We start from the raw sequence: 25,027 nt of genomic DNA on the forward strand, positions 1-25,027 counted from the left end.
CCCCAAGACACTGATTTTGCCTACAAACAGCTGCCTATCCATAGAAAACATTTCTATTTATTCCTACTATTTCATGTCTGAATTCCTATATTCTTCAGAAAAAAAGACTACTTTTGAGTTACATTTTTTATCTAAATGTAACTGTGAGGTTTGAAGATACTGATTTCCTCAAAACCTTGTTTTACATATATTTAATAAGAAATCCTTTTTATTTGAAGTGTATTAGTTTCTCCTACAATGAAAGCAAAAGGAAAACAGGACCTACAATAAAAAGTCAGAACTTAAACCACACAAAGACAGCCCAGTAACAAAAACCACATGTAAGTATAACTTAGCAACTACATTTATAATAAAAATTCTATGATAGACCTATAACAACAATTTAGCTGAAACCCAATATCACAAAGAAATTAAACTGCACAACAATAGAAAACAAAAACACAACCAAAACAACCCACCACCCAGCAGTAAAAAGCACAAAACAACCTGCCTTGGGGCTGTGCTTATATAGGTCCCTGGTAGGGTGTAGGTGAGGTCCCAAGTGGGGGCTGCTTGAGGCCCTCAACACATGTATGAGCTCACACAGCTTTCTGGGAGCTTTCACCTATATAAGGGTCTGTATGTTAGTTTTGGACCTTGAAATGGCTTGTGAAGGTTATTAGCTGCTTTTTGTTTAACTCTTAAAAAGGAGATTTAGCGTTTTCCTGTTTTCTTTAAGGCATGGTGTATTAGGTCTGTTTGTAGGTGTTTGGGTTTTTTTGTGCTTTTTAGTTGTTGTGGATTTTTTTTTAAGTGCTGATATTTAAGATATTTAAAGCTCTTATTATAGTTATTTTTTTTTTTCCTGAGTAACTGTAAGAGTTTTCTTTTTGAACCTGAAGTATTTCTATGAAATTAAGAAATGCTGGTGTGTTTGTTCAAGAAAGGGCTACTTTAGCTTAGCTTGATGGCAGGTAGATCCAGTAAAGCGTATTATCTGCTCTTTTTAGGTGCTGGAAGTATCAAATTCATCTAAGAGTGGCAAGGAATGTAGGATACAGAGAACTGCCTTAGTGTTTTTCAGGTTGTACATCTCTATTAATGAAACAATGTTGAATTATAGAGTGTGGAGTAAGTGTTGTTCAGAAAGAGTTCCCACAGTACAGCTATGCAAGTAGGGATCTTATAAAATGTGTAATAGCAATTATAGGACATATGAATGTTTTGAGGAGTTCTTGTTAAGAATAGAAACTGATAGAGTCAGATAAAACTACCCTTAATTTTGAACTGGAAGAGTGTGTTTACTAATTATGTCCTAGGTACTGTAAAACAGTAGAAGCAGGAGTATTTTTTTCACTTCCTTTTTTTAGTCCTTGCTTATTTCCTTCTGGGACTGTGCTACACTTTGGGTTGCTTAGCTGTGCACATCACTTGTGATGTTTGTAGGCATTTGGGGTGTATTCCTTTAGAAATGTTTTCACAACAATTTTTCTGAATGAGTAGCAGATACATTAAAGAACGTTCTGCAGGTTTCATGTGCTCAGTACCATACAGCACGGTCTTGCATGTTCCTTCTTTGCAAGAACAACTGTATGGCTGTAGGAAGATACACATTTTGGGGTGTTGTTGAGCAATGTTTTGTGAAGAGGAAGTGGAGGTGCCAGTAGGTACTGCTTATGGCTTGCTCTGGATAACTCCAGGGATGGGTGTGTGGCTGCTCCCTGGAGTCCAGGTGCTGGCACTAAACTATTTCTTATGCAGGATTTGCTGTATGAGTGCCGTTGGGATCATATTGCAGCACTGTTACTGCATGTACGCATAGATGTATGATTTCTGCTTCACTGCAAGCTTATGGGTATTTGTTCCTCTTTATCAGAACTGGAGCCAATGTGTAAGGAGTTAAGAACTTAGATCTGAGCTGCTGAGAAGACCCTGCCACTGTTTGAATTCCAACAGGAAGAAACAGAATTCAGAGTTTAAACGTCAACATCTACAGGCCGTTATTGAAAACCCCGTATTCAGCACGTTGAACGTCAGCAGAAAGCCTTGCCCTAGCGGGGCGGCACCCCGCAGGGGCCATGGTGCGTGGCGGAGCTGCCCCGGCTAGGCTTGCGCCAGCTCGTCTCCGCCGGGTGGCGCCCGCGGCCCCTGCCCGGTCACCCCGCTCCGTGCCGGGCAGCGCTCCGACACCTTTCCGTAAAGCGGCGCTCGAGCCGCAACCGTCGGGCCCGAGGAGAGGACGTGGAGAGAGCCGCGCCCCGGCCGTTGCCAGCGCGGCGTCCGCGGAGCGGGGAGCGGCTCCTGGCGGGCGGGGCCGGCGGGGAGGCGCCGGCTGCCATGTAAGCGCTGCGGGGCGGGGCCGGGGACTGAACAGCACCCCGAGCCGGGAGCGGAGCGGAGCTGCGCTCCGTCCTCTCGGTGCCGCCGTCGCTCCGGGTATGGGTGCGGAGCGGGGCGGCGGAGCGGCGCTGCCCCGCGGCTCTGAGCGCGCGTGGGGGCGGCCCCCGGGGGGCTCCCGGCCCATGGCCTTCATGATGATAAAGAAGAAGAAGTTCAAGTTCCGCGTGGAGCTGGAGCTGGACGAGCTCTCCTCCGTGCCGTTCGTTAACGGCATCCTCTTCTGCAAGGTGCGGCTGCTGGACGGCGGCAGCTTCAGCGGGGAGTCCTCCCGGTAGGTGCCGTCCCGGGGCGGCCCCGCAGCCCTTTCTTTGGCTCTCGGAGCCCCTCAAGGGGTGCGGGCGGCGGGTTCCGGGGGTGCGCTGCTAGCGGCGGTGGCTGCGGGATAAGGTACGGCACTCGTAGACTCGTCGTCGACTCGCTGCTTGAAGTCGTAATGCTTCCAAACAAATGCTAAGGCTCTTAAACGCCGGTGAAAAGGTGGAATGAGTCCTCGAGCGGCTGAGGCCGCTTGTGCTTGAGCCGTGATGTCTTGAGCTGACGGGGTGAGTAAAAGGAGAAGGAATTCCTGCCGCCGGCTCTCAAGTCGGAGCAGTTTGGGTGCAGGCTCTCTGCCTGCCGTCGTATCGATATATAGATACTTGAAAGGAGAATTAATGTTAACGGGTTCATGGAGAAGTGCTGTCTTCTTTCTTGCATGTGTTCGAGTCACATGCTTTACCGGCTGCTCCTGCTTGATGCTCCAGTGAAACTGAGGCAGTAGACGGTTGTCCTTTTTCCTTCTGCATTGTGCCCCAGCAGTAGAGCTGACGCCTGCCCGGGTGCTGCCCCGGTGAAACAGCCCCGCTGCGGCAGTGCCGGGTAGGGGTGGACTGCGGGCAAAGCAAGGTGTGCTGTGAGCTGCAGGTTCACCCCACGTTTCCCATGGGGACATGGGATGGCCCTCCCGTTACAGTTATTCCTGTTGTGTGGCTAATTATATTACTGTAATGTTATTACAAAGATGATTAACTGGAAATGTCTCCTGGACTTCTGTGAGGAGACAAAAATTATTAACAAATATGTAACTACTCAGTTATTCTCTTATTAAAATGTATTCTGCTGTTGTAGAGCTTCCTGAAGTATCGGCTTTTAATTCTGTAAGTGAAAATAACAACAGAAAATAAAGAGCACCAGAATAGAACTTTGGATGAATAACTTGTTATTTAACCATTCTAATACACTAGCATGTGCAGTCAGACATTGTTTTATTCTGTATGGTTGACAGGTAATCAGTTCATTTCTGTTCTTGTTTTGTGTCTTTTTTTTCTCCTCAGTATTCTTCTTGCAAGCAACTTCATCGTAAGTAATAGATGGATAACCATTGTAAGGTTAGGCCCTGATGTACTTTTACTGTTCTAATGCAGTCTTTGTGGCCTTGAAGTCACTTTCACGGGCTGATGTATTTCCTGGATAGTTTGAGTGCAGCTGATTCCAGGTGGGCCAGTATGAGTGATGTCAAGGAGGTGAGGCAGAATGTGCTTCCAGAAAGTGTCAGTGGAAGCATGATAAAGCTGGGAGCTATGCTGAAATAGTGCACTGGATTCAAGCTTTGCAGTTCTTCTACCTTCTTCTATTCTGGGGTACAGGTTAAAAATAACAACAGCAGTGAAACATATCAGTGCATCAAAATCCCGGTGAGTGTGTTTGTGCTGGCCTGAAAAAGCTCAACATATGCTCAAAGGAAGGTATAGAATTCCTCTGCAGTGATCCCTCAATGCCAATTAAGGGAGTGCTTTTGCTCTCGGCTTAAGAATAAACTAATGGATTTTCATGGTGGTGATTCAGCAAAGGTCCGAATAAATAAGGAAGAAATTAAATTAACAAGAGTGGCAGCATTTCAAGACTTGTCAGTTAGATGTTTCTTCTTAAAATAGCGGTCGTCTTCTATTTGCATGTGTTTCAGTGTAAGGTGGTGATCATTTTCTGGAAGTAGTCATCTTTGAAGTGTTAGCAAAAGCTTGAAGGACTTGATTGTGTTTTACTGTGAACACAGCATACAGACTTATCTGAAATGCTGTGTTATACGTGGAAAAACTGACAATGTCTCCTTAATAGCTTCCAGCAATTTTTGTTATTGAGGACTAGTATTTTTCAGGGAGATGCTGAGAATGAAGTTCATACTGATACAAACCAATGACCCACTGCCCTTGACTTAAAAGCAAACAAAAAACCACTACAGAATCAAACTTGAAGAGCAGCAATATCAACAGGCTATAAACTAGGGTAACATCAGTAGGAAGAAATGCCCTAAGAAGGCTAGCAGCAGTGCAGTGAAGGCCTGTGTGTAGTGAGTTGTCATGCAAGCAGATTCGGGCAGTCTGACTGAGCTCTGGATGTTGCTTATGAATGATTAAAACCCTGATCCTGCAGGCAGTGTCAACTTCCTGGATGCTGAAGTGGGACACAAATAAGACAAACAAGTTTGAGCTACTGGAAAATATTTTGCACGCCTTAAATCTCTACCATCAAGTTACAAAGTCCTAGTTCGTATTAATGAGATTCTTTTCTCAGTACAAAAGCTCTTCTGGTTGGTACAGATGTGTGCTTGAAGCGCATTAAAAATCTATGACCAGATAAAAATGGCACATACAGCCCAGGACACAAACTGATTTCCAAAATAAATATCAAAACATCTGAGTTGTTTACAGATGTGATTTTGTACATCAATTTTTAAAACTAGTTTGAAAACGTTTATTTGAAAGCAGCCTATGTCTATTGTCTGTGAATATTTCCTGTAGGTGAAGAAAAACTGTATTACAGTACCAAATGTTTTCAAATAATTCAGTAATTTAAAGTATTTTGATGAGGGGGAGGAGAAAAAAAACATTGAATAGGCAAGTAGTAGCAGTGTTTAAAATTGAGGGAAATGATGTAGGAAAACTAGGACCCTACAAATCTAAGGCAGATGAATGCATCACATGCTTTCACTCTACAATATGGAAAACCTTAAAGTAAGTTGTGAAGTTGAATTAGGTTTTATTTGTTTTAAGCTGCCAGTCAGCCATCCAATTTTTCTACTGAGCTTTTTAGTATGACTTCAGGATCTTTACAGTAGTTTTTGAGATTTTACGACAAAGCAAATATACAGGGTATATGCCAAGTTCTGTTAACAGCCCCCAGTTTTACTAAGAGAACTTACTTAGACCTGGCTTCATATGCAGAAAGGTATCTGTATGCATTTTTATTTTTCCCTTGGCCAGTGGTAATAGATTATCTATCTCTGAAACTGGATAATTCTGCAGATTCCCAAATGCCACCTATGTGTACACTGTTCACAAAATGCTGTGTACATAGTGTGTACCATGGAAGAACAATAGATCATCCCAGGGCAGGAATTACACCTGTGAATATTTTAAACAGGAAATGCTAGTATTCTAGGGTACACTTTCAATGAGTATTATGTGTGTTTTTTACAGCTAATACAATGCAGACAAATACATTGGAAGCACAGACTGTCTGCAACTAACCTCACTGTAAATACACAAGAAACAGCTGATAAGCCCAAAGGGTAGATCACTGCTTATAGGCTGAGTTGTTCAACCAACAGCAAAAGAGAAGGCTGCATACGAAGGAAACAGTTGAGTTTTCTAAACCAAAGGATCTTATTTCTTAAGAGGGTGCTTTCAACATTCTACCGTTTAGGCTGAGGCTACAGTAGTTGTAAACCTGGTAGTTAAATTTTCAGTTGGAATTCAACCCCGCTGTACAAAAGGAGTGAAGGATTTGTGTGTTGTTAGGCTTGTAGTCTTCAGTTTGGTCAAACTCCCCTACGTCAGAATTTTGATTTCTGTTATTTTAAGCTGCTTATGGTTCACTTGTTCTTTTATGATCTGTTCAAAACGGTCAGAACTAAGTTGCTTATTGTATGTGTGTGACAAGAATATTGATAGAGATGGGGGGGTGCTGAAAATGAATTTTTTTAATCCAGATGTTTTCTCCTGAAGATTCCAGAGAAGTTAGTATATGATAAGCTTTTGAGTTCTGAGAGGTAGTTGCAGAGCTCCTGGGTTACATGTAATTATATTCTTATTTCTGAGATACTAGGTGGAAAAGTAATTTTCTGCTGTAGAATTCAATATCTTCTGGACAATAGGTATTTCTTGTTTCTACTGATGCTTGGCTGCCTCTTTGCCAGCCAACTGTAACTACATTTGCTTTGTGTGGCTGTGGCAAGCACATTTTCTGCCCCAGTAGGCTCTTTAAATTGCTTTCTAATCATTGTTTCTCTTCCTGCTGCTATTGCTTTTGAAAGGGAGAATTTCTCCTGATAGTCACACAGCTTAAACAGCTTCCTAAACAAACATACTTGTTAAAATGACATACCTGTCACATGGGCTGCTGTCCCTCTCCCTCATCTTCCTGCACAACATATGAATTCTGTGCACAGTCTTCAGACTTAGTAACGAGTTGTACTATTTTTAATAGTTTTTCAACTGCAACCTGATGGAGAAAATGGAATGAAATAAATTTTCAAAAGCTGTGAGGCAAGTTAGTGGTAGGAAAAAATAATCCTAAGGCCTCAGTAGCAACCAAGAAAATGTTTGTCTGGATGGTATTTTGTATGACAAGTAATGGGTTAAAATACAGGTGAAAATGGCTCATTATTGTGAGACTTCTTACTGTAAGTACTGGTAAGAGATGCAGCAACAGCTAATTTGTCAGGAAAAAGTTTCTGGAAAAAGACATGTGACAAGCATCTGTTAAACAATGGAGTTACAGGTTTTTGTAAGCAACGTGCCCTGTGCTTCACCAATGTTACTGTCTCTTGTACTTTTTCTGCTCTCTGTTGAGGAAGGTCTGTCTCTGCCTTCTTTCTAATTTAATAGAAATAGCTGAAGATGAGAATGAAATCATTTTCCATCTTTTCTTTAGGTTGTAAAAATGAAGCTCTTCCAACTTCTCCTCCTGGTTCATCCCTAATGTTCCTCATTTCCACTCTCTGGTCTTGCTACAGTGTCTTTTACTGGGGAGACCCAAAGCAGGAGTCAGTGCTATAGATACAGCCTCACAAATGTTCAATGGAGGGAACGGTAACTTCTTTTAAACTGCTGGCTACAGTCTTATTAATACAGTTTGCCCTCCACTGTACTAATTCCTGTTTAGGTCTCTACATTTGCTTTTAACCAGCAATTTTTTGTAAGTAAAAAATAGCCTAAAGCAGCTCTATGTTCATATTACAATCAGTTTGTACGTATTTTATCAGGAATACCTGTCATGAGTACTATTACTTACATTTAACCTAATTATTACGTGTAAAAATGTGAAATGGAAGATGATTCCTGTCTTAATGTTGCATATACTAACTGCTGCATGCTGTACTGTAGACAGCAGAGCTTCGCAGGTTTGCGTAGTGCTGAAATTTGTGAAAAACTGAAGGAAACATTGAAGCTTTGCTTGTAAATGACTGGTTTTGTTTGTGTTTTTGCAATGCTTAGGAAAAATGTTTTTGTTGGAGGGAATGCATCTTGCATGACTCAGGCATGGATGAAACCATGTTGAAGTCAACTGTCTTTAAAAACAAGAAATAGATGAAGTTCTGTATAAGCGGATTACTACAGTGTATTCTTCAGACATGCTGCTCTCAGCTCTAACTTAAAGAGAAGACTTCATTTAGCATTCTGTTTATTTAGTAACTTACAAATAAGTATAGATTTTTGAGACATTATATCCAGCTACAAATGAGCAAAAATGTTCTGTTATTCAAAGATAATGAGGTTAGAACTGGTGCATATACAATTGGGTATAAGTTATTAGGTTATGTTTGAGGGAACAATCAATGTGGGAGAAGGGGTGAATTTAGATTATTTGAGGAAGAACCAGAGTGAGGAAAAAAGTAAAATAGGTAATGGGACAGAAAGGGCCACTCACTAGTGCTCTTCACTGCTTATCTGGTTGTGCCATGTTCTTATCAGTGCAGTCTATACTACCTTCACATTAAACTTTTTTCTAATTCATTTTCTTGGGTGATAGGCTCTGTTGGTGCATGTGTGTGTATAGGGGGAGAACGGGAATCTCAGCAACAGCAACTGAAGTCAGACTGTTCAAACAGAAGGGAGTGAAATCATTGACTGGTTTAAGTTGGAAGGGACCTCAAAGATCATCTAGTTCAACCCCCTGCCATGAGCAGGGTTACCAGCTACCAGATCAGGCTGCCCAGAGCCTCATCTAATCTGGCCTTGAACACCTCCAAGGATGGGGCATCCAGTTTGTCAGAACAGCCTATAAATGAGGCCAATGGTGCCATCTGTATCTCTGTCTGACCTGTGAGACTGTCTGTGTATAGATGTGGTGTGATTAACTGGAACGTATCTTCAGCATCACTACTGGTTGGACCTGAGGAAACCATGGAGAGCTGCAGCAGCCCTGATCCAGCATTATGGATTTTCCCCTGAAAGAGGCAAACAAAACTTAGATAATTCTGGAAAAGCTGCTCCCACTCCAAGTTAACTCATCTAGAGGCATTTTATTTATTCTGTTTCAGACTGCCAATGCCCAGTCTCTAAAGTTCTTGAAAATCCTCAGAAAACTCTTGTAAAAAAATTACCAGCTTTAAAAACAGCAATAATAATCCTGTTTTCCATGTGGAGTGAAAAAAGTTTTTGTTTTTTTTTTTTTTTTTTTTTTTTTAAAGTACTTATAGGAGGCTTTAGGTTACTCATGTTTTTTTTACTGAAGCTGTAGAACGTCTAAACAAGCACTGTTTTCCTTGATATAAAGAAAACTACCTACCTGATTGATTCCAGGAGTATTTTTTAAAATATTGATATAAATTTTGTCTAATGTAAAGCTTAAATGGCATCTTGAAGTTATAAACAAATGCTTCCAATTTTTTGTTTCCTTTTTCCTAATTGCAAAGCAACTGTGCTAGACAAACTGTTTTTTTAACATGATGGTCTGCACATGGCTAAATTTTCTAATCAGCTGTCTAGAATAACTAAAACAAAAACCTGAATAAACAAGTTTCTAATTAACTAAGCACAGTATTTTTGCCTTTAAGGAGTTCTGACTTAATTTCTAAGCTTCTCCTGATTCAATTTCTCCATTTAGGAAGAAGTAATTTTTCACAGGATGCTTAAGGTCTTTACAAGTAATTTATGTTTGCATTAGCAGCCAGTAGATGAAATAAGCCATTATTAACATGTCATATCCATAAGGGAATAAATTGGGACAGTAAGCCAATTGGGCTAGGGTTTGTTGCTTCTTGTATGTTTTTCATGTTCATTTTTTTCTCATCTGTGGATCTGAAGAGAAAAGCAAGACTTTTATTCTGTTGTTTTAAAATGCAGTTGTACAGCACATAAAAGTACGTACAGGAAGGGACTTGTCGACAGCAAGTCTAATAGGAATTTAGTCAGTGTGGAATTGTACCTTGAAAGAAAACCCACAATTTGTTCAGCTGATGGTTAACTTGCATTGATTCCAAAGTATGGTCTATCTAAAATATCTGCCTATATTGCATTATCCTTGACTAGATCTTACTAATAGTGTTTGCTCCTGTATTGCATGGAAGTGCTACAGCTAGTACATATTTGACTGTATCTTAGTAACCAAGATGCATTTCGATTCATAAAACAACTGTTTCTGCTTTGCACGTGGTAAAGTGACTATGAGGCTCATAGGAAACTGACTCATAACGGAAAGCTTTCTCCAGTGTGCTCCATAACATAGGCACAGTCACCAAGAAGTTATCTGAGTTCACTTCCATAGTAACCAATCAATGCAACTTGATTTTCTGAAGGTCCCTGCATGTGAACTAAGAATCTCAGAAGCTTAAGTAGTAAAATTGTCAATATTTAGCTTGTTTCAGTCTAAGGGGAATTAACTGCTGTTGTTTTTTCTTATGCCAAAATTACCTTCCTTAAAACGTTACTTTTTTTTTTCTATCGTGAAATTGAAGGGACAGCTCAGTGATTTTGTTTTTGTTTTTTTTCCCCTTCTTTCTGCAGATTGTATATAAATCTTTCAATTATCTTGCTCTTTAAAACCATGAGCCTGTGAAAGTAACTATTGCATTTTGGGGGGGCTGTTCTTGATTTTGATTTAATTTTCACAAGAGTTTTAACATAATATCTTGATATTGAGGCATTTTCATAGTAACTTTTACTTGTTTGTAAGAGAACTTTAAAATAGAATTATCCTGTTTAATATTTGTAACATTATTTGCCTGAAGAAACCCTGACCTGTGACATGACTAGATGGAGAAACACTTCAGATGTTGCCTGTATCCTAAAGTATAGTGCTTCTGTGCTCTTTTTCTTACTTGGCCAATGAGATGTGTATATATATATAAGTATTGGTAGTATGCTGAAGTAAATTTAAGATCCTTCTAAGGTTTTAAGTACACTGTTAGGTTTATCAAGCAGTTACTACTTGTTTATCTTACAGCATAAGCAACATACAAATATGCAGACACCAGATACCATGCACTTGCAGTGTTGTGCTTGACAGTGGACATTTAGCTGACTATTTTTTTATCTGAGAGATAGCAACTGTCACCTAAATGCTACAATAACTATTAAAGCCTTCTCTGTATAACAGAATTTAACAGTTATCCAGTGTCCCTTGAACCATTTTATTGCACTCAGCTCCTTGGCTTAAGCCTGTTTCCAGTGCAGTATGTAGATAAGTATAATTTACCTTTCCTGATTTTTGATTCTGTTCTGGGTCTAACTAACTGTCAGACTGGCAGGTTTTTTTTTTGTTTTGTTTTGTTTTCTTAATTTAAAGCACAGAAAGGTTTACAGTAGAAAACGCGAAGAATAAAAGGTAGATTGTGGTGTACAGAGCCTTTTCCTCTTAGGTCACATGCTTGAATGTGACTCAGTGTTGTATCATCAGAATCCGTTAGTCTGCTGCAGTAATTAAACTGACTCATTTCAGGCAGGCTAGTTTATTCCAACCTTAGTAAGTCATTGTGCACATAAGCACTGTAGCTGGCAGCTTCACCAGCACAGCAAGTTTGAGCCTTGTGATTCATCCTTTCTCCATCGGTGATAAACTCTGACTCCAACTTAGGTAGAACCACAGAGTTCTACCTGCACTAAAGATGTCAGGCTAGATCTTCCAATAATTAGGTGTTGTAGGAAGTTAATACAAAATAGCATTATCTGCATTACAAAAATGGAAGAGAAGGAAAAGGGCCAAACACTGCTTTTATATGTGAAGATTTGAGTAACTGGAGTGATAGAAGGTATTGTAGATGCTCTGCAGTTCCGAGTTCAGAAATGTGAGACTAGAAGAGAGATCATTGAGTCTTTACAGATCACAGAGTCTTTATGTCCTGCTACTGACAAACCAGCCAACTATGTCTTCAAATACCTTAAGATTCCTTTGCTCCTATGTCAGTTATTTGAAGGCTGTTCTACAAAACTGTGTTACAGTTTCAGACCTTGTGATTTTCAGCTTTAAATGTGTGGTTATGCTTGGTTATTTGGCTTAAGAAGTCCTTTGGTGTCTGCACTGTTTGAATAACTTAGCAGGTTTTTTATTATGATTTTTCCTTATAAAATACAGGGGTTTTCTATCCTTTAGTATTCATTTTAGAATCTGTTCAACTTCAGTTTCCCTCATGGAAAAATGTGTTCCATTGGCAGTTAACATAGCTGAAAGCATCCTACATTTTGTCTTTTGCAAAGCTACATCATTTCGCTGAGCTGTAATCCTGCAAAGAACAAATCCATTCAGATTAGGTACATTTCCAGTACGTGGCTGAAGTTCCTTTATGCTCCAAGTGCATGACTTTGTATAAGGTTATTTTACATTATCTCCTTTGAACTGGTCCAGGCCTTAAATTTAACTAGTTCTGCTTATATAATGCTTCTTTTCTCTATATTGAAACACTACTACCAGTCTTGCTACACAGAGAAGCATGAAGGATGGTTACTTCAGGCTTTGGAGCAGACTTCAGTGTGCACTTCACAAACAGCAGAAGTAGTACTTGTTCTTAAGCTGTCCTGTTGTGTGTTATGGTCCTGAATGCATACACAACTGTTATTAAGCATATCTTTCCTATACGCAGGGAGGTGGTGCAGGCAAACTGTGTCCGCTGGAAGAAAAAATTCATATTTATGTGTAAAATCAGTGCCAGTGCCACAACAGGGATTCTGGATACTTGTATCTGCAGAGTGTCTGTGCGGAAGGTAAGTAGTGTTTCTTCTTCCCCCATTCTTTCTTCACTTGTTTTGATTGTAATTTTAAGAAGCTGATAAATGTAACGAAGTTCATTTTAGCTGCAACTATGTCAGGTATTCGACTTGCATAGTAATTTATTGCTTTATCTTGACTAAGTTATGGAAATTAGTTATTAAACATATATTGAAAACAGTCAGTCATTCCAGCAGGGCAGCAGAGTAATTGCTCATCAGTCTCTATAAAGGTAGCTCTTGATGGATCCTTCTGGCAAGCACCAGTAAACTTAGAAGGCTTGAACTATGTCAAATGTGAGAATTTAGAATGAAGCACTTCCTGGACCTGGAGCTAGACTTTACAGAAGGCAAATGCTGGTCTGTTGTCAGGCACTCTCTTCACAGCACCAAGATGCTGGCAGGCACTGAGGACGTTATTAATAAATGACCACAGTATAGTTTAGCAAATGTGTGGTGAGATTAAGACTATCTTAATTAAGATCTTATTAAGACTAAGACTAATATTTGCTTTTCTTAAGTCAGTATTTTTAGTGGTTGGCTTGCATAATTATTAGTGTTTCTTGTTTCTTTTTTTTTGTTCCTAGGAGTTAAAAGGAGGAAAGGCATATGCAAAGGTAAATTGAGATATTAAATTTAGCTTATGGATTGTCTTTTATTTCTTCTAATTTTAAGTAATTCTTGAATAGTACTGGAATACCTGTGATTTCCATAAGTGTACTGTGGTGACAGTTGTCTGAACTCTTGATGAGCGTGTTTAATACTTATTTTATCACCAGAATTTTTTCTTTCAATTATTTTGAAAGGGTTGATGAAAGTAAACCTTTTTGCATATATATCTTTCAAAAGAAGGCGTCAAATTCTCCTTTCTCTTATTTTGACACTGTCATAGGTAAAAGAAGATCTATGTAGAATTTGATGCTCAGCTTTTCAATGTTTTGTCTTGTGCCTCTCCCTTTAATAGACATCATCTTAACTGCAAGAAACTATTGTTGAAACTACTGTGCATGTAGAAAGTGCTTTCATTTAGTAATATGCATTCTACTAACTTTCATTTTTTCTTTAACAGCTGGGCTTTGCAGATTTAAACCTAGCAGAGTTTGCTGGATCAGGAAATACCACTCGTCGCTGTTTATTAGAAGGTTATGATACCAAAAATACAAGACAAGATAACTCCATTCTCAAAGTAATTTGTTTCTTTTTTTTCCACAATTAAATTAATAAAGCAGAAAGGATGTGTTATGTTTAAACATGAAATGAAGTTTTAAAAAGTATACCTGCTGAACCTCTTCCTAGAGGGAAAATTAGTTGAAGTGAAAACATAAGCCTCATTTAGACAGTATCATTAAAATCCATATAGTCAGCAATGGAATTGGTCCTACTCTTGGATATAGAGCTAGATAGCTGTAAAACAAAAGCTTTCAAATGGTATTCCTACTCTAACAGCAGTGGAAAAATAGAATAGTGAAGTATAATGGAAACACTAAATACATCTGAGTGTGGGAATTACATCTCTAACACTGGACAACTTCCAGTGCGGGTCTCCAAGTGAATTTTAATTGTCTTATGTGTAAGCCAGCTTTAACACCTCCATGAATCCTGTAACCTAACCTTTTATTTTGGGTAGTAGGAAATACAACAATTGCCAAGAATTGCTGAAACTCACCCTGCTTGTCTCTCTTTTTAGTTTATGGAGAATGAGAAATGAAGTAAGCTCCATAGAGCTCATTACAGAAGGTTGCAAGTAAATTAAAAAAAAAAAAAAGTTTGTCCTGCCAAGACACTAGAATTTATTTCTATTAGTATACCATTCATGCGTGCACTTTCTGGTGTCTTAAATATACTCTGAATTTTAATTGATGGTTTTGACCCAGCCAACAAGCCTTCTCAGTATATTGCTGTTCTATGGTATTATTTACCTTTTGTGGTTTTACTTTATCTGTGATGTTTGCACAGATAGTTCTAGTGTGCTGGCAGTTTGCTAAACACTGTTAGCAAACAACATACTTTAGCATCCACTGTTTTAAACAAAAATCTTTTTGCTCATGAATCTTCTAGTTTCAAGGGAAAAATAAGGAGACACGAATTCTCTCTTAACTAGTAATGGTTTTAAGATAATTATTTATCGGCCTGTCTTTGACAGAATTTTTAAAATGTAATTCTGTTTTTTTTCAAATGCTGCTTTGTTTTGTGTACTCACAGTACATATGTAAATATGCTTTTTTTTTTTTTTTTTTGCATAAGCATTCAGTTGCATATGTGATGCTATTTTCCTGAAATGTAGTATTCATGGCAAATACAATTTAGTATGACAATATACTACAGATTATTTTTTTTTCTTATAGTCTTTCTCTTCTTCATGTGTAGGTGTTGATCAACATGCAGCTAATGTCTGGAGACCCATGTTTTAAAATGTAAGTTTTTAATAATTTGTGTTGGATAATGTTTTAGTCAAGCTTAAGTGGCTCAGTTCACATTTGAAATTACATTTCTGCTTTGTGTATATGAATTTCTTCAGGTTGACAACACTTAAATAAAAACAAAACTGTGATGGTAGCTGAATAATGGTTAACATAGTAAAAACAGCAGTGGAAGTATCACAGTTCTCCTTGCTGTTAAATACTTGGCACATTTTCAAGCAAGGACACTAGCCTGCACACCTCTAATGACTATAAAAAAAAAGGCACGTGAAGGAAGCTGTTCATATAGCAGGCATATATAAAAATAGATCTGACTAATGCTTGCTTGAAGAATGTGCTGCTACAGGTTTTGATTGCTAATTGAATAAGGCTTAAATAAAACCATTTGACTGCGTGAAGAATTGATTCAAGACAAAGCACATCAAGATTTTTAGTTAGCAAAGATATTTCTTATTATATATGACAGGAGATAGCAATTTTGTGTATATCATTTATAAAAGAAGTTGTATTTGACTTGTCACAAGTTACTTGAGGGAGGGGTGACTAAAATCCATTCATTCACAAATAAATTCCTTAAATCCTATTCTAACTCTATTCCTATTAATTCTGTTCACTTCATTGATTACTTCATTACTATACTGAAACTAGCAGGCATGGACAAAACAAGAGGACATGTTTCTTCCAACACCATGCAGTCAAGTGGAACTCCCTCCTACTACATGTTGTGAATAATAAAACTAAGCTCCTGAAAGATTTATGAAAAAATCTTGAATGAAATAATTTTGTGAGCTCTTGGGTATAAAATACGTGAAGCTCATAATGTTTGTAAGCTAATGCTGAGCTGTTGGAGTAATTTTCAGGCGATAATAATATTCTGTGTGTCCCTGTTATTTCAGCATCTGCTATTTGCTGCTGACAGAAACAGTATGCAAAGCTACATAACACTATGTTCTGAGACAACATGCTTGGCTCCTTCTGATCTCTATCAAAAAAAGTCTCATCTAGTTAGTATTAGATAACATGAAAAGAAAAAAATGTCTTAATGAAAAGGAAAACCATTTAGAAGCATTTGCTAGCTTCATACTTGCTATGTCAGTCTCATCTTTCTTGGTAGGTTCTCAGATTTTGTTTACACTTTGAAAGCCTGGATCAAAAATATCTCCCAAAGTTCAAGCTAGTGCTTACTAACATTCTGCACTAAAATAGTTTTACATCAATAAGAATTACTGTTTGCTCAAAATACTGTTATCAACTGAATTCAGACTCATGTTTTATCAAATGAATATAGGTAATCAATGTTCCTGTCTATAATCCAAGAATGGGATATCTGCAGGTTTATTTTGGAGTAATAAATATATACTGAAGTGTTCCTTAAAAAACACAACAGTATCTTTGTTTAAAGAATTTAGATGAAGCTGTAACTCCAGGAAAAGCAGCACTGCACTCTTAACTCTAAGGTCTAATATGCGAGAGCATAGTAACTAGTAGGTTTTAACTGTTTTGAGGTAAGTTCCTGTGTACTTAAGACAGATAAGTCTCGTTTTCTGTAACCAGTACAGGCTTTGCATTACTGCCACAGAAGTATCCTTACCATTGTTTCTGAGAGCATCTGAGAATAGAGCTTGTACCAGATTAGCTCAGGTTGTTCACTGTAGGAACTCTTCAGTCCAGCTGCACCACTTAAAAGTCCTGTCTCTTCTCCTTGTCCAATCTTACAAAAAGCAGAGTAGAACAGTGTGAAATCTCATCCTGTGCTTACAGAACAAACAGTAAGATGGTACTTTCTAAATCTCTTCTGTCAAGCAAAGCTTTTCCGTTTTCCTGGTTACTGAGTATTTCTTGATTTCTTTGAGTCAGACCTATTAAAAATATTCTCACTGGTACTGATAAACAATCAGTTTCTCAGCCAATTAACTTTTATCGTCTATACTAATAAAATAATGTCTTTCTGTTCAGGTAGCCAAGTAGCTGAACTTAACAACTAAATAGTTTTCCGGTTCCTTAGTAAAAACTCTGTGGCTGAAGGCTGAAATTATTCAGACTCGGCATTTTCTTCCAAACTGATGATATACCATTTCCCAGAACATAAACTTTCAACACAAACAGTACAAATAATTTATCTAATCCAGATGTTCTTTGTAGAAGGAATAAATGGCCACCAAAAACAGTTGCACAATCTGAAATCAGCTACATATTTTAAGAAGTCAAGATGGCTTCACATCTGATCTGGGGTGATATCCCTGAAAGCATTCAATTCTTGCTTTGAAAGGTATGCAGGTTGCTCAGAAAGTAATGCCTCCTATTTATTTATATGACAACGACAACATTAAGAAAACAAACATTATTAGAGCAAATACACCACCATTAGCTATGCATTTCTATGAGCAGTGAACGCAACACTGCATGTTGCACTCATAAAAATCTGCATGGCCATACAGAACGTGGCTTGTCTTTCAGGTTGCTGTTGGCACTGCAGAAGCACAACATCTACCCATGTCATTGTTCTCACCTCCACACTTTGGTCTCTGTAAAGGTTCAGCAAGTGTCAGTGAGTGTCATTTTTTCTCTATGGAAGAATTCAGTGACACACCTTTGCTGCTTATGCACTTCCATGTCAGGTGCCGTTCTGTCAGACTGCCCATCTGCTGCCACCTGTCACACAGCAACAAAATGTAATGGAATATTGGTGAAGAGCTTCAACCTCTGCTGCCATACTGCCAACATTTGCCTCTGACATCATGCACCAACGTAACAGAATAGAAGACATTACTTTCAGATCAGCCCTTGTATGTTAGACATTCAAGTCACATAGGCATTTTGTGTCCTGAAGTGCTTTTTCTGCCTTTCTGTCTTAATTTCAAACTTAACGTGACAGGGGACGTTACTGTACATAGAGACAGTGGCTGATTTATTAAATATCAAACATAAAAATGTTAACAAATTCCATTTGTATGCAGAACAAGGGTCTGATCCCAATGTCAAAATAACAAAGCATTGCAAAACATGGAGATGATATCATGAAATGTACTTCAGTTGTGTTTGACTACTTGCATGAGCAGATTACTTTAACTGTCATTTTCTAACACTACGAGGTTTATTCTTCTTAATAAGTATCTCTTTAGGTTTTGGTATACATTGAAATAAGCACTTCAGCTCTATGAAGAACTTTTTTAGTACTACACCAAATTTAAATAATATGGTGCACAATGTTTTTTTTCTAATTTGCAAGAGGTAGAAGTTAGAGGAAAATACATGAGGATAGGAACAGAAGGCCCTCTGATAGGAGGGCGAGGGCAATCACCCTGGAATCTCCTCATGTACTGCAACAGAAATGAAACAAAGCCAACAATATACTGCACTGCACAAGCCAAGTAGGCAAACTGTAGTTATGTGGCAGGTTTTTTTTTTCTTTTTAATTTACTATCTTACCATGTATTTCATAAAGTACTGAGTTACATCCAATTCTTAGCATGTATATAATCCTTTGATTTGTATGCTATAACAACGCACAAAACCTTCAAAATAAACACATCACTCAATGAATCAAGAAGAAAGAAAAGCCTTTCCAAGGATCCTCAGATCTGAAGGACTGAGCAGATGGATGCTTTAGAAATGTCCTGAAGCACAGTAGCTAAAGCATTTTTTTTTCCTTTTCTTTTTGTTTTGAACAGGAGCTAGACAGCATGTTCCCAGAAAAAGGTTACAAGACAGCTAGCATGAAGCACAGTATGAATTATGCCTACTTGAAAAAATATATATATCTGTGCTGATCAGTTTAGAGGAATCACAGCAAAAGTACAGCAAATTCTAACCACTTTTCTTCTTACAGGCCTCCTTCCACAGCAACGTCTATAGCAATTGCAGGAGAATCAGAATCTCTGCATGAAGATAGAAAAGGCAGAGAAGACTTAAAAGTAGTACATCTAGGTGTAGCAGGTATAAAATTATGTTCTTAAGTTCTTAATTAATTTATAACTGGCTTTAGAGCTTCAAGAACTTACCTATGAATTACGTGTAATCTTAAAGGGATGTTGACTGGTGGCACACAAAGGGTCCCTTTTGACTTTGTTTGCTGAGACATACTTTCCTAAATAACAGCAGTGGAATGTCTTTTTTTAATTTATGTACCAGTTTATTTAGTGGAAAGTCTGAAAGGAAACGGGCTTGATGGGCTGCCTTTTTAATATTTAAAATCTTTCACTTTCTACGTCACACATAACCTGATTTGCTTTGGATTTATATCTCAACAGAATATTTAACTTGGCCCTTGGCTTCAATTTATGAATCATGGTTTTAGGGATATGCATATCCTTAAATTTTCAATTGGTAAAGTTCTGAGTATTTTGTAAAATACTCAAGTAGTTATTCTGAAACAATCTATGCATGTAAACAATAAGAAAAAATACTTCATTATGAGTTGTTTGTTTTTTTTTTTTTTAACAAGCTTAAGGCTCTTAGTAATTTTCACCTTAAAAATTGTTTAATTTGTCTTAACCACAGTTGTTTTATGTAATTTTTACCACAAAACACCTCGTACATGATTCTATTGGGAGAAGCAGGGTAATTTTTTTTTTTAAGTGTTTACAGTGTAGATAAATCGAACTATTGTATGGTAACTGATAAGTCACAGCCTAAACCACTGATTGAGCACCTGAGGAAAGGCAATTTACCAACGTGACCAGAAAGGGTGAAGCTTGGCTACACCTCTCTTAGACCTCATTTAAGGGCTGACTGCCACTGGGGAAGGCTTTCTGGAGATCTCTCTTTGGTGAAGGTTTCCCCTGTGAACCGGGAGTTCTCTGATATGGGTGAACAATTTTTTTTCCCCACCTTTATAGGGAAGGGATTTGCCTAATTGCTACAATTATACTTAGAAAGCTACTCAGTGCTACTCTCAATTTTTGAGAGGAGAACCATGTTATATTTTGTATATGTATATATGTATATATACGTATAAATGTTTTTGGTTTTTTTTTTTAAGGGAATGTATATTCTTTAACATGCACAGTATTTTTTTAGCAATTAGACCTTTGAAGAGATTCATAAAACATCAAATCCCTAACCTCTCTAGGAAAACTGACATGTGAGTCTGTTCAAGATTATAAGTGAAGTAATGATGAAGCTGCCTTTGGCAGTGTTACCTGACTAGAATGTTTTGCAGATGTATCATCAAAGAGTGCCTCAGTTCCTGACGTAATTGGTGCATGTGGACATTCCAGAACATCAAGCTGTGCAAGTCAGCAGTCAAAACTGTCAGGTAACTGTTAAGTAATTCTTTATGAATTGTTTACAGATAGTTGTTTTTTATTAACTTCCATAATTGTGTACTGTAGAAAGTAAGTATAATTTAATGCTTTAAAAAAGAATTGTATGAACTTGAAACGCTTTCCTGGGAGTTTCAGGTGTGAGGAGTTTGAGGAAGGCAACATTTTCTTTCTTATACACGTAATACTTTGTCTGTTCAGATGTGAGGTAAGTTCTTCCCTTAGCTTTGTCACTCCAGTTAACACAACTGATAGACTTTTTGCATTTTGCATGTATAAAAGCAAATAGTTAATCAGCGGAGATGGGCTTACTTCCAAAAGATTAAGGGGAAGTAATGACCAGGTAATTGTTAGGAAATCAGAGTTAGTTAAAACAAAAAGAAAACAGCACGTGCTAGAGTCCAAACCTGAAGTGAACTGATGTATGCAAGTGTTTGCAAGACTCTTCAAATTTCTTTCCAGGGGTACAAAACACAAGCTCTGTTTTCGGGATGGTAAAAGATGATTAATGATTATGGCAGCTAACAATATACCTCATCTAGCTCCACTGTGTTTCCCCAGCAGGATACAGCACATGTCACTCTAGATCAGCCAGTCTGTCTGAACTCTGTCACAGGAGAAACACCTCAGTGGGTAGCACCTCAACAGGAATTGGAAGTATTCTAGAACCCTGTAAAGAGACTGAGCCAAAAGTAACTAACACTGATACATCTACTAAAGATACATCATCAGAAAAACTATGCAGGTATGCTCAATTTGAAAGCCTTATCTAGCAGAACCAAAACATAATTTATACATCACATGTAAGATCTCTAAACATAATTATTTTTACAGACATCCTGTAAAGCAAGACTCTGTGGAATCACAGTTGAAGAGGGTTGATGCTACCAGAGTTGATGCTGACGATATAGTTGAAAAAATACTCCAGAGTCAAGACTTCAGTTTAGACTCAAGTGCAGAAGGTACAGAGATAAATAAGGAAGCTTAAGGAAAGTAAATGCACATTACAGGCCTGAAAACAACTCTTTTCATAGTCTCTGCAGTGTATATAGATTACTGTATCATCAGCTTGTCCTGTCACCCAGTAATTGGAAAGACTGTTCCCAGTGTAACCAGAGTTGCATAATTCTAGTAATTTTCCCAGGTAATCACTTTTTAATCTTAAAAATATACAAGCAGGTACAAATTCATAGGGAAGTTAGTTCCTCCAACCTCTAACCTGTCAAATTTGATTCTTAACTTAAAACGCATTCATCTGAAAGTATCAGTTAGAAAACCGGTAAATCTTAGATGACTTAATTTTTGAAAGGAAGCTAACATACATTTATACTGTTGCTTTCTAGAAGAAGGTTTAAGATTATTTGTGGGTCCTGGTGGAAGCACTTCTTTTGGAAGTCATCATCTACCTAACAGGTATGTAGCCTCAATGACTGATCCATGGGTCACACTAAATAGAAATGCGTCTAATGTGGTAGTCATTCTGTACACATATTATTGATCTTTTCATCTTCTTTATTGTTCAAAGGTATCAAAAGAACTTGCTTGTCATGTTTTAAACCAGAAGACAAAGGTTTCTCCTAAATTCAAACTCATATGCCAAGTAAAAGCATTACTTCTGGAGGTCCTGAAGACTTAGTTCCAAAGTTTTCAGATATGAGTAACATTTAGGTATAGACACAGGAAACAGGCACCAGTTTGAAATCTTTACTATAGTAAATCTCTAGAGCTGTCTCTGAAACTGGAGTCTTGTGTTTTATACATCCACCTTCACAGCATCAAACATTTCTCTTCCTAATAGCAAGCCTAATTTTATTTCCTTCAGTTTTGCTCACAGTTCTTTTTGTTTTCACAAGTTACACTCTTCCTGTTTCAACAGTTTTTCCTTCTTTAAGCTGTCTGTAGCTCTAAACTCTGTCCTTTGATAATCTGTTTGACATTTTTTTTCATGTAGTTGTCTTAGAACCAGAGACTTTCTTCTCTAAAATCTCTTCAAAGATTCTGGTGTATACTTTGTATTAGTTAGAGTCTTCTCAGACTAGAACGCATTAAAACAGGTAACAAGGTGTTCTAACGTAATGATTCTGCAGCTCAATGTAACTCTAAGATTCTTCTGTAATCTCATGGAAGTAGCATAGCATGCATTTTCAGTAATTTCAGTAAGTACTTCCAGAGTGCACTGATAATGTGCTGAAAGTTATAAAATGAATGTATTTAACACAAGCAAAAAATACTAATGTTTAGAAGACAATTATTGGTTTATTTACAAACTGGGCACATTGATTTTTAACAGGAGAACATGTACGGCTACATGGCACAGTGCTGTAGTATACAGAATTCTGTCCTAATTCAGTTACCGGGCAGTTTGCTATGTAAAACTACCCCCTATGCTATCATGTTGATGAGCTAGAGAGCCAAAGGTACATAAATGTGCATTTATGCTTCAGCAGGAACAAAAGACTGAAGAGTTTTTTCTTTTATCTTAACAGACCTAGCACTTGATTTTTAAGAGCTGTACCTATTTTTGTGTTCATGTGTGTGTACTGTGTATACACAGACAATTATTTCTATGTTTGCAGTGGGTGGAGGCAGTATCCAAAAAATAAAATTTAAGGAAGTTAAATATAGAGGCCTAACAATAACTTTTGGCAGGTCTCTAATATTATTTATCATTCTTTGTTTTCTACAGTATTACATAAAACACTTTAATGCATTAAATGGGAAGTTATTCAGTAGCATGGTAACAAGGGCATGTTTTCTGCCCTTCAGATTTAGCTGTTTTGGTACAAGCTGCTTGGTTTTGTTTGCTTGTTTTCATACAGTACATTGTTATTCATCCGTGATACTGTAAATTCAATTTTAACTGAAATTGATTTAACCTCTTCCAAACATTTTCAGAGTAGGATCTGGAGCATATGAACAGGTGGTGATAAAACGCTAGGCTAGAATGACTTGACCAGAAGAGGAAAACACAGAACTCTAGCACCAACATTCTAATTCACGTTTCTTCAACTGCAAGAGTTGTGAAAGCCAAGAGGAACTTTGTATGAACCTGTTTTGGAAAAAGCATTGGAATGTCTCTTGCTCAGAGAGCTTTATCTTCTATGATATCAAGGCAATGTCTAGATGTCTACATGTTGTGCAAGTACTTGGACTGTTTTTATAAGCTGTACCTGATGTTAAAGTGAATTACTTTTAAGTTGTTCCATAAATTTTTGGAAGCATGACTAAATGGGTCCTGTTTCAATGTTTTACATAGCAGGTCACATGTAGATATGTGCCCTGCAGTTTCTTTTCTAAAGAAACTTCAAGAAGTCATAAATGAGCCCATAGAAACAAATTAAGACTCAATTTGGTCCTACCTTATGAAAGCCTTAGAAAAGCTACCTCTTTCTATCAAGTCAAAGCTACTATCATGTGAAGGTTATGGCTTCCCTAGAGCTCTGCTTTAAACAGGCAAAAATCTTTTCTGAAAAGTACTGAATATAACTTCATTTTAAGGATGAAGAGTGGATGTGAAAGACTCCATAGATGTATATCATCAGCCAGTAATAGGCTGTGTTAATTGTAATTGATATTTAGATGCTTACATGTATGAAATGCACTATAGGAGTGACAAAGCAAGTAGGATATATCAAAATACCAGTGCACAGCAGTTATTATCAAGAATGCTGGTTGTTTCCCTTCGGATTGTTAAGGACGGAGTTCAGAAGCCCCTTACACAGAAACTTGCTTCTGTGCACAAGCCTAGAGATTCAATGGGATGGGACCATTTACAAACCTCATCAGTAGTTTACTACCACTTTCAACTTTTTATTGCAGCTTAACCCTCCTCAGTGTTTTTCTAGTGTTAGAAGGTGCCTTGAGAGGATAGGGAAGGTACAGAGATATTAAACTATTTGCTAAGCAATTCAAGATTTAAAACTACTACCAGTATAACTTATTAAGATAAGCACTTTATTGTAGAGGTATGCTACGCTCTTAAAAAGAATTTCTGTGCAACAGATTTGCCTTTTCATGTTGAATGCTTATTCCATCACTATCTGTCCACTGTTACGTTAAGGACAATGGACTCTACTTACGTTTGTGCAGATGGTGATTTGCCTGCCAGATGAGAAAGATGAATGAAGAAAGAAAATTATGAAAAATTGTGTTAAGAATTTTGAAAGAATCCATATTCCCAAAAATGTAGTTCTGATGACAGTTTGGGCTTGGATCTGCTGTATTTTTAATTGCTGAGTTGCATTTTGTTATGACTGATTGTATTATTAATCAATAATTATTAAAAAATAAGCGATACAAATAGCATGACCATTTTTAGAAAGCTCTGAATGCTTTCAATTCATCTCAAACTCAAGTTTGACATCCTTCTGTAGTATATGTAGGCCTTATTTAATTGGTTTAATGAGGGAAAATCAGACTTTGTTTTCCATAAATACACTGTGGTTATCAAACTCACTTGGTTTTAAGGAAGTTTTGGAGTTTGAAGTGTGAGTAGCGTTACTGAATAAGATGAATTAATTATTTCTCTATTATGGTACTTCAACATATTTCCTGCTGTAAACTATAATCTAAACATTTCTATGGGTAAAAAGAATTAATGCAAATATATTCTAGCTGCTGTACGTGTGATATTATCTAAAATTTCATTGGAAAAATGGATAAACAGACAATACCTAATTGCAAGTATACTATCTCTCAGAGCCTGATAGTTTCCTAATTTATACAAAAAAGAAAAAAAAGCAGCCACAACCTACTGCAAGCCAGAAGATGCATGGAAATTGCA

The 25,027-nt window shown here is 37.6% G+C and overlaps 2 protein-coding genes and 1 long non-coding RNA gene across 6 annotated transcripts; 1 reads left to right on the top strand and 2 right to left on the bottom strand.

The window, feature by feature from the left end:
* Positions 1-2,354: 2,354 nt before the first annotated feature.
* EEIG2 (EEIG family member 2) lies at positions 2,355-23,250 on the top strand. Of its 4 annotated transcripts, none has more exons than XM_052667019.1 (11): positions 2,355-2,650; positions 12,437-12,557; positions 13,148-13,177; positions 13,630-13,746; positions 14,928-14,974; positions 18,810-18,916; positions 20,142-20,237; positions 20,806-20,989; positions 21,079-21,206; positions 21,591-21,657; positions 23,140-23,250. In XM_052667019.1, the coding sequence occupies exons 1-11, from the start codon at positions 2,418-2,420 to the stop codon at positions 23,180-23,182; spliced, it is 1,173 nt and encodes a 390-aa protein (XP_052522979.1). In that variant the 5' UTR covers positions 2,355-2,417; the 3' UTR covers positions 23,183-23,250. The 4 variants fall into 4 exon arrangements, with proteins under 4 accessions (XP_052522979.1, XP_052522980.1, XP_052522977.1 ...); XM_052667020.1 differs by having other exon boundaries at positions 21,588-21,657; positions 23,145-23,243; XM_052667017.1 differs by having other exon boundaries at positions 2,358-2,650; positions 21,588-21,657.
* Positions 2,679-6,979, bottom strand: LOC128072825 (uncharacterized). The gene is made up of 2 exons (XM_052667021.1): positions 6,742-6,979; positions 2,679-3,993 (listed from the first exon to the last, which is right to left on the bottom strand). The coding sequence occupies exon 2, from the start codon at positions 3,308-3,310 to the stop codon at positions 2,705-2,707; it is 606 nt and encodes a 201-aa protein (XP_052522981.1). The 5' UTR covers positions 3,311-3,993; positions 6,742-6,979; the 3' UTR covers positions 2,679-2,704.
* On the bottom strand, positions 8,615-20,890 carry LOC128072827 (uncharacterized). Its single transcript, XR_008202454.1, has 3 exons — positions 20,778-20,890; positions 16,572-16,691; positions 8,615-8,806 (listed from the first exon to the last, which is right to left on the bottom strand). It is a non-coding gene; the product is annotated as an uncharacterized LOC128072827 (long non-coding RNA).
* Positions 23,251-25,027: the final 1,777 nt, after the last annotated feature.

The sequence above is a fragment of the Tympanuchus pallidicinctus genome, unplaced genomic scaffold (genome assembly GCF_026119805.1).
Source record: "Tympanuchus pallidicinctus isolate F22 unplaced genomic scaffold, pur_lepc_1.0 scaffold7, whole genome shotgun sequence".
Taxonomy (NCBI): domain Eukaryota; kingdom Metazoa; phylum Chordata; class Aves; order Galliformes; family Phasianidae; genus Tympanuchus; species Tympanuchus pallidicinctus.